The 10,765-nt window shown below is 30.4% G+C and overlaps 1 protein-coding gene across 1 annotated transcript in view; it reads left to right on the forward strand.

The window, feature by feature from the left end:
* The window catches only part of LOC131851058 (uncharacterized), an 86,271-nt gene extending 79,807 nt beyond the window's left edge, over nt 1-6,464 (forward strand). The window contains exons 3-4 of the mRNA XM_059201479.1: nt 3,601-3,761; nt 4,656-6,464. Of these exons, the coding sequence (XP_059057462.1) occupies nt 3,601-3,761; nt 4,656-4,715 (221 nt within the window). The 3' untranslated portion in view covers nt 4,716-6,464. The remainder of the gene's footprint in view (nt 1-3,600; nt 3,762-4,655) is intronic.
* The last annotated feature ends 4,301 nt before the right edge of the window (nt 6,465-10,765 follow it).

The raw sequence follows: 10,765 nt of genomic DNA on the forward strand, positions 1-10,765 counted from the left end.
TTACTAATATAGCACTACTAATGTACCATATCATTTTTTTTTATAAATTAGAAACGCCAAAAACCACGCAGCCGTAAGGCCCAAAAAAATAAAAACAATGAGGATCGAACCCCATTGATGTACAGAAAAAAAACAGTACTACTATTAGTATTAGGAAATGGTCACGTTCTATAAGGACAGTTTGGGGGGATTTAGGATAAAATTTGGGGGTAAAGTGCGACTCTCATTTAGCAACACTGCTTAGATACCTACTACTCTTATATTGATACTCGATCACAACTTCATAAGTCAGTACGACACACGATCGAGATGGATGGAACGCCTACGACATTTGTAGACAAAGTTTGGTAGGTACCATATTTTTTCTCTTATACATATACCTCAGAATATATATATATAGTAGTGTACATAAATTTCAGATATTTAAACCATATCGCTATACCAGTGAAATCTCTCTACAATCTTCTAAAAGATCTTGGCCTGTCTAGAATTGCAATGGATTCTTTACTACAACGTGTATCTATAGCTGCACTAGCAGGCTGCTACCAAATGGCTGGGAAGGGAGACAAACACTAGCGGTGAGTGTTGACATCGGTCGGCTATAGTGACCCTTAAACCCGGGTTACAAGTACCGGGAACTGCTTCCAATTTCCCCTCTGCCACACGATGTACCTGGCACCCGCACGTGAAATCCATGGAATGCTATGAATTTACTTAATAGAAATCTGGGATTAGGTACCCACAGATCAAAGGTTAAAGGGATTATTGTAATTTATCACGCTACTTATCTATTGTCAACTAGAGTAATTGAATGTGGCTTGCTGGCTGCGAATGTCTTTAAAAAATTATAATTTAATCCCTTTGGAAGTTATTTCAACTTTGTATATAACTGTAGTAGTAAATAAACTTATTATTGTCTACTTTTCATTAAGCTGAAATTAAACGCTTGCCTGCAAATTATAACGAAATTTCCAGTAACAATACACTAGAAATATTTCTAGAACAACTGTAAAATAAAAAAAAAATAATGTTCGTTTACATTTATTGAAAAAATTAAATTATTTGTACAAAATATGTATATTAAAATAAATTATTAAAAAAATTGCAGATTGCTTCGTTCAATCTAATATAGCGAAAGACAATGAATCCGCCATACATATATGATTCTCGGGAAGAAATGTCATGAAAATTGAGATTACAATAGTCAATAAACAGGTTTACCTCAATTTATTCATTTATCCGACAATGTTAGAAGTATAGAAATAAATAAATAGGTGGTTACTATTTTTACTTTTATCGAAGCCCGTACAGTGTCGAACCGACAAGAGTGATTGACCTCCTATTCGTTAAGTATTCGACAGTAATTTATACTGTAAACAATTTTCTGTATAATTCCTTTCTTTGTATCATAGTAGCAAATTATCACTGAAATTATATTGAAACAACCAAATACCTATAGTAATTATTTAATAATGATTTATCTATATCCCTTTCTGTGTAGACAAAAAGAACTAGCTCTTAGAAGTAAGAGTCACTCCTCATTAATTTTTATAACTCTTCTCATGCATATATTTGGAAAATCTTGACTTCCATTAGACATCCTAATTAATAAATAGAATATTTATTAAATCAACAGGATGTCCTCTAATACTACTTATGTTTACCTGAACAATCTTATTCCCTGCTTACAAATGCACAAGACGTCGCGGTCTCCCCACAAAGTGAATAGATAGGGGTTGCGTATAGAGGGCGCGCGCAATCGAGCCACCGGCCTCACTTTCCCCGGCGCGGCGCCGTGCCTAAAAATAGACGCTCGTGGTAGAGTGCCGCCATCACAGTGTAAGTAAAGAGAACGGGAAAGCTGAAGGAAAAAGTCTATCGATACCTATATATTATATACTATCGTCTTTAGCCGCGACGTCTTAAATATATTGTCTTGAATCTATAAGCTCTCAGCCAATCGTACTTTACGAAAACATGTAAGTGTAGTTATTTCTATATAGAACTTTTATAATAAGATGCATTTTACAATAAAATATTGTAAATATTACTAGACTTGCGTAATTAATGATCTCAAGGTGGAATAGATAAGTTGTTATCATTATTTTTTGGTATCAATCTTTCATGGTTCTCTAACTTATTAGATTATTTATTTAATTCGGAAACCAAACATACTTATGGATTTCTTGCGCAATTACTGTTCCTTACAATTATGCCAACGTATATTTGGAAATCAAAAACTTTTACGTAACGTAAACGTTTCTTTTTGTGTTACAAGTAGCGCAATTTGAGCCATTCTATATTAAATTTAAACGAGTTATTGATCACACGGTGCTACAAGAAAGGCGGTGATATTTTTATATAGGATTATAAATAGTTTTGTTCCACTAAGACTAATAATACTACTTGCTTGTATTATTAGAGTCTTAGTCGAACTGAATTATTTTTTAGATGTGGTAAAACTTGACAGTAAATAGCAACTTTATGTGGTAACAAAATTATTCATAAAAAGAGCTAGAAATGCTAAGGTACTGTTATTTTATTCATATTCAGCAGGTACATAGTCAAGTGTATCACTTGACTATGTATCTTTAAAATCTTAATATATTATTAAGAATGTGCCGATACAGAAAGAACGAACGCTATGTTAGAGAATTATTATCTGTATTCTGTAGTTAGATATTTAATGGTTTCTAATTATTATTTTCCGCGTTAATATTTATAAAATTATATGAGCTATTTATACTCACGCTAAAATATTAGCTTTTAAACTTCAGTAATCCTATTATATCCAGTAGCGTAATAAAGTTTACTTACGGAACTAACCATTTGTTGACCCAGCAAAGAATTCATTAATCATTATTATGACTAACGAAATGCCTAACTAGAAATAACCAGTCCGTACATTTTCATAGAATATTTCGTATCAAAACACACAACTGTAATAAATTCGTGGTTCTTTTTTAACATAGACTATTTTGGTATAGGTAGCCTATAGGTAAAATATTCTGAGTATAATAATAGTTAACTACATTAAGCCCGGCCCTTTTTCTATGTTATATAATCAAAAGGTTGTAGAACAAAAGTGATACGAAGCGGAACATTATGCTTTTGTTTTGCACAAGTAATTAGTAATTTTTAAATTATATTACTTACTTGAGAAGTTTACTAGCAAGTTAATTGGCAATTAAATCAACGGAGAACATTTTTATTATTTAATAATATATTACCTGAAACCCGTGATTTTGTCAGATTTGTATTTTAATATCCAATATATTGAAGAATAGGCTATTTTTACAATTTCAAACAGCCTATTCAAAAAAATACATATACCTCTGTTAGTACTCGTCATAGCGTATACAATCTATATTCATATTAATTTTCATTAAGATCCGTTCAGCCATTTCGCCGTTCGAATTTATAATATTAGTATGGATACATATAACGTATACTATTTATGTTTGTACTTATTTCAATAAACAAAAAATTTTATTCAGGGTTCATATAGTACCCTTGTTATAGGTAACATGTTACTTAATTGTTTTTATTTTTATATTGTAAATACGAATTATGAGTTTGAGTTAATTTGTTTGATTTCAGAGTGCCCTCCGGCTGCTGATGGCATGGAGAGGTTCGCATGCCCAACACCAGATCGGCAAGGGCGCTATCGTTGCATCGACGATCATGTGCTTTGCGACGGCTTCATCGACTGTCCTAGCGGAGAAGACGAAGACCGGCAAGCTTGCATGTTCTACAAAACGGTAAGTGTTATTTTAATAAACGACACTCTTTAGCTTACTGTCACACAATACACAATACAATTTATATTTGTATCTTATTAAAATTAAATACTATTTACGTACTATATGCAATTGCATGATAAAACGTAGGTATATTGTGAGAGAGTAAACATTTTATGTTTTAATGTTCAAGTCATACTATGATTAATATAGTTAAATAGGTGTATAACAAATAATTTTATGGTAAATAATTTACCTCTCCCAACGTATCGACCAAGTTGCATTAGCACTTAAGTCGTCTTATTTAAATATTGTCTACTGTAGATTCTATAGAAATCTATCAGAAAGTCGTGGAACCGTGTTCATTCAAGGTATTTTTAACTTTACTGAAAATACAGATCATACATAGAATATAAGTCTAAAGTCTAATAATATAAAACGTAAGAATGGAATAGGTAAATTCTGGGTGTAAATTTATTGTACCTATTTTTATAAGGGTGAATATACCGAAAACGACCGCTCATGAATTGCTTCAATTTATCTAGATATACCAAATAGGTCTACGTATTTACAGTACTTCAGACTTATGTACACATAAAGGGATCTGTAAGTTCTTGCACTTATTATGAATATGAACTTCAAAATTATACCAAATATCCTATATATATTTCTATACAAAATTATTAAGAATAAATTGGCAGTATTAAAAATTATTGCAATTGCAATTCAGAAAGTGTTTTTTTTATTTAACGAAATCTAATTAGAAAATTATCACATGCTCAGGCAATTAAATGAGAGAACTAAACAAGTAGCAATTGAGTTCAGGGCGATGCCTAATTATAATTACAGAAGAACTTACATTTTCTATTATTATCACATTGAATTAAAAAAATAACGCGGTTTTTTTTATTTCAGACAAAGGCCCACCTGGATGTTTTAGCCGATGCGCTGTTGCGGTGGGCGCGTGGCCGCTAAGAACAGCAATTCCCTGGACCCCGACCCTTTTTAGTGCTCCAACATTCCGCTAGTGCTATACGGACCTAATGTAAACAAACGAACGATCTGCCCATGTGCTCCCAGGCGTTCAGTGATAGCTGCAAACTTTCACTCAATATTACTAGGGCGCAACCAGTCAAGGTTACTCGTAGATGCGTTGAGCGTAATGAAACATATCAAGTAGTGGTGCAGCATATGCCATAACAAGACCACTTAAAGTGTATAGTGTAAGGTTTCCGGTAGCAAACAGACGCGAAAGGGATATTACGTGCGTGCACGCAACGTATGTGATGCAAAAGAAGTGATGCGATCTGGTTTCGTCCCAATATTACACCTCTCCGCAGCTGATTTATTTTCCAAGTATTTCGTACCTTCTAGCACTTATTAAACTAAAATGTGAGACTGGTAGTCGACATTGTTAGTCGTAGAACATATACATACTTTAATAATTTAGAATGATAGTTCTTCATTTGACGAAGCATAAATGTTTATGTCGATTTGTTGAAATATTTATTCACTTTATGTACTTATCTAATTAAGTTATGACATACCTTATTATAATGAGGGTTGTAAAATAAAATAAGAAGTCTATGAATGTGTACATAGGTATACATAATTAAATTATTTTGTTTTAATTATTCGGCCTAGATTTGGCAGACGGCGGCTGTTGTCAGTTTTCAAACAACTGTAATCAGTCGCCAGGGCCAAGAGTGTCTTTACTACTTCTTCGTACTTGATGTTTGATATTATTTTCGTCAATGACACTTTAAGTTACGTATAAGAGTATGAATTATATATGTATTTAAACAAACGTGGAATATTAAAGTACCTATAGGCAGCTATTATTGTTATAAATAGTCATTCATATACATAACACCGAGTTATTATGCCCATTTCATAAATATATTGCAGTATAAGTAAAAAATGTTGCTAAAATATCTACTAAAACGATTCTAGTCATTAATCAGTTCCTAACTGTTATTGTTCATTATGACATTCCGTTAGTCTATCATGAATTCTATTGCGTATTTCCTAAGCATAATTTTACTAGAAGTACTTATAATTTGTTTATTTAGGTCTTTAAATGACTTGATACTTATTATTCTATTTTGGTATGTTGTATGTCTTTTTAGACATGTTTAATATCATTTTATAAATAGTTACCTACTTAGTACCCATCTAATATTATATTATATTAATATAGGTGTCTATATATACATACCAAAGTAAGTAATTGTGAATTCATTGGCATTAAGATACCAAATTGTACTACAAAAAAGTTGGGATGAATCTATCTGTCTTTAGGACATGAATTTTTGAGAATATTCCAATCTTGACTTCTATAAAGTAGGGACTGAAAACCAAGTGCAATATGCTTAGGCCTCATTTACTTGAGTAGTTACGTGATTTAATCTTCAAAGAAAATATGTTTTGCAAATGATTGTCTCATAAATAAAATGAAAAATAATATCTATATGAATATACAAAGCATTATCTAAACATTATAAATTATATATATTTTACAGTAATAGTATCAATATAGTGATTCTCCAATAATAAATTTTAAAGCCATTGACTTGGATATTACAACAATTCAGTAGTAATTTTCCACTTTCTTCTCTTCGACAACATTATTACATGTTATATCATAAAATTTAACAATATTGTAACGGGTATGTTTAAATTTTAATTCAATTATGTGAGGACTGCCCTTAATGTAAATTTCTTGTAAACAAAATATTAAATGAAAACTTATATATTACCTATATTAAAATAGCTACTTTAGTTCACATCTAAAATTTCTTATTTAATCAATACTATTAATTATAAATATATTTATTAGGTAATTAATATGTTATCAAAATATAGTACTAATTCAAATTGTGTAGTGACACCACAAAATTAGTTTTTAGATTTGTATATGTAGATAATGATTAGGTCATAATTATTCATTGGTAATATAAGAAAACTTATAGATTAGGTATTCTAATAAAACGTATAAACTATTTAAAACATTATACCATTTATATATTTTAGATAATACAATTATATATAATTTATTATTCAATTATAGACCAAATGCACCAAAACCTATTATATTAATTATTGTAATGTTACTTTTCTGCACTATTTTAAATTTTTATTTCAATTACAAATAGTATTTTTTCTATTGCTTATTTATAAAAAAACAATTTTAATTATATTTCATTGTCATAAATTTTACTTAAATTAGTAATAATTCGTAATGATAAAATTTAGCTTCATGTATAAAGATACGGATGTGAACTTTAGTATATTTACAACAACGACAATTTTTTACGAGATCAGGAGGCACATCAGAGCGACGCGTCAATTAGTACTTTTATTTATATATATCTCATGATACAATACACAGGAGAAAATGTACTCCTTGTCCATAACAAGTACTAAATAAATACCGCTGTGGTCTGTTAGAACCTTCGTTCTTGAGCCATCAGACTCTGCGGTATTTATAATAAAATCTGAAAATATTTCAACTGCATATTAAAATCTGTTAGTAATCGTATTCTTTTACTATTTTCAACTTGCTTTGATGGAAATATCTCGTTTGAAATATGTCGTTGTAATTTTTTAGTAAAATACCAACATTTTTTTAAATATCCACTTATGAATAAAAATGTACTATACTACACAGCATGCATAATTAGATTTTGAATATTTTTAATGTAAGAATATATATTTCTATACAATTTTATCACATTATGGTATACATTTTATTTTACCATATATATGTAAATCAGTCATATAACAAAATAAAAATTAATTTAACTACTGTACTAACTCGAATTATATTTTAAATAATATTGGGCTAACAATTTGTATATATTAATATTTAGTCGTATATAATAAATGCCAATGAATTTTCATATAACTTATTACAAGTAGACAAATATATAACGATTGTCATTCGTTCCACAAGAATAAAAAAACTTAACTATTACTACTTATACTTACATGTACCTGGAATGAAATCTTCTAGTGAAATGAACTTACATTATTTGTTTGAATGTATAACAACAAGACGTGGACGTATTAATGAATGCGTAACAAATTTTGTAATGCAATGTATGCAAATTTTGTAGATGCATACCTAGGTGCAAAAAACATTTGTCGCGTATTTGCAAATTTTACACGATCATATTTTGTATATTATATCATTTACTGACGACGACAAAATTCATTAAATCATTGTTAGTGTCACGTAAACGTTTATGGTTTAAGAAACGTATAATTTTCTAAGTGTAAATGTTTTATTAGAACGGAAAGTAATGCTATTATAATACATTAATGTAATTGCACTCAAAATTTGCCTGTTTCGTATGTGCACAGCAATTTATTGTGATATTTTAAATACTATAGGTTAAGATGCAAATCATGATCTCGAGAATAGACTATGTACCTATCGATGTGATTACTATTTATTTATACATATTACGTACTTATTATAATGTGTTAATTGTGTGGATCTGTATTAAATACGGATTATCGTGTTATCTGTTAAGCTTGCGGACATGTCAATAGCTACTTGCAATTAAATCATGATTTAATTTTGATATACAGCTCCACTTGAGTTCCTGTTCCCGTTATTTTAGAAACAATTAGCACTAATGGTCAATTTAATGAATATGCATATACCTATATTTATAACATGTACCTATGTGTATTAGAGTATGAAGATGCTTATCGTTGTCCACTATCTTTACATGTGAGCGGAGCGTAAGCTAGCACTGGCGTTGAGCGTTCGCTCTCTACGCTGCCACCGCGGCCGTCCGCTATGCGTCTGAGCACTCTTTCATCGCACCCCCACACTAGTGTATTTATCTAGATATGGTTACAGTATATGTAAGCACGGACTAAGGCACAATTTCTCTACATGTATCGAATATAATAAAATAAACATTTACTTATATAGAAGTCGTTTCTAGTCACTTTTGTAATGCGGGATATATTGCGGTTGGAAGCAGTACATAAGTCTCTTTTTTAAGAGATGAAAGAAAGCTCATTAGATCTTCCGAACTCAGTTCAAATTACATATTGTTATATCTATTTCTCATAACTGTATTTATATATAACAATAATCTCGCTCAAACGAGAGAGAAATGCTTCAACGATCTTTACTGTTGAACATTAATATTTTTAGATGACACAATTGTAGTTATTAACACAAATACTCTTTATTTGGTCAATTATAAAAAACACGTTAACGATTTTGGTAAATATATTTTCCGCGATTTAAATAGATACTTAATGTCATTGTCTTGCTTACAATATCTCTCTTTTCCCTAATCAAATTATTTAATTTAAAAATGCAAACTATTTTTGTAGATACATATATTTAATTGATTACCACTAGATAGATATTTAAAAAGTTATATTTTCTCAAATATTATGTTTGCCAAAAAGACATGTGAAAAAGTCATTTTCTAACCGCACTAACTGTACACTCGTTGAAACCTTACTAAACGCGCATTCTTGTCATATAGTTCACATTAACTGGCGGTCCAGAGGATCGTAGCTCTGGCCCGGTGCTCTGGGCCTTGTCGTTGGATAACTTACTTGAAAAACGGAATAAACTCCGAGAGAATACCTATTTAGATTATATAAAACATTCCAATTACTTACATAATGAGTTCAATAAAAGGAACACCATCGCAATACCTTATTCTCTCCGAGGATATTCCCATTTTTTCAACTATGTCATGAATGGGTTGCATTGCAATTTCGCGACATTACATGCAAGCAGCTCATATGGCGATAATCTTATAACGACTACGCTATTTTGTAGGCGTAATATACTTTTGGACTATTTATTATGTATTGTTAATTACTATGTATGTTGTATTAAGATAAAAAATTGAAAAACAAAAATAAATGTTAATAAATGCCTCAGCCAGATGAAAAAAGAGTTTTATTTTACAGTATACCTACAGAATAATAGTTAGAACTACCCAGAGAATTTTTAAATATATATAGACTGAACACAAAAATATTATTACAACAAATATAAACTAAAGTTCATTAGTTGTCAAATTTTATAAAGATCATATTGATTATTTGGAACAGAATAAATTTGAACTAGATTTGGTTTAATCGAAGAAATTGGAATGGTCTTGCCATATGTTCTGTTAGTATTAATCAACAGTAGATATATAGGTAGGTATACGCTGGCACTAGTAAGTAATTGAAAATACAAGAATGAAACCAGTTTAGTTAGCCCGCTACGTCGAATTTACCAGGAATTAACCACGGCGATTTTTAGGGGATTCCGGATTTCAATACGACCTCCAAGCCCCATCACCAATGGTCCACAATTATTAGGTCTGTTAGTAGCGTACATTAGAAGCCCTATTGCTAGCAATATGCCATATCAACATGACCGGCTGGTGGTAGCACTACAAAAGGTTGTAATTAATTCGTTACGATAAGCTAAGTGACTTGACTTCATGGTAAATCTATTATTCTCCAATTTTTATAATATAAAATTTAATATAAAACTTAAAAACAGCTGTAAACTAGATGAATTTTCAATCAAAAATAATTTAAGAAGAAATTATGATTCTGCAAACGGTTGATAGGTACGAAGTGAACACAATCTGTTATTTATAAATCTGGCTATCCAAAGTAACGATTAACATACAAAATTGATAGATAAATACATATAGGTAGATTGGAATTTAGAATAGTGTTCCTGCCTGCCTGCAAATACAGAATAATAGGAGAGAGAGGATTGGTGATTATAGGGACTCCAATAAACGTAAGCCGTTACCCCAAGCGGGTATATCGTTTCATTATCACCTATATTAAAAAAAACGGTGAATAAATATATTAAATGAAAAATATCGATTAGGAAAATATAGATATTTCTCTTTGACCTACTTGATTTTCAGTATTATTTAAGTAATACCCCTTGGTCTTTTATAATTAAGTAAATTCTTGGTTATTGTTCCTACTATTATTATAGCGATATTATCGAGACTTGACATTTTTGT

Source organism: Achroia grisella, unplaced genomic scaffold (genome assembly GCF_030625045.1).
Source record: "Achroia grisella isolate CSIRO2021 unplaced genomic scaffold, CSIRO_AGI_Agris_v1 utg780, whole genome shotgun sequence".
NCBI classification, from domain to species: Eukaryota; Metazoa; Arthropoda; class Insecta; order Lepidoptera; family Pyralidae; genus Achroia; species Achroia grisella.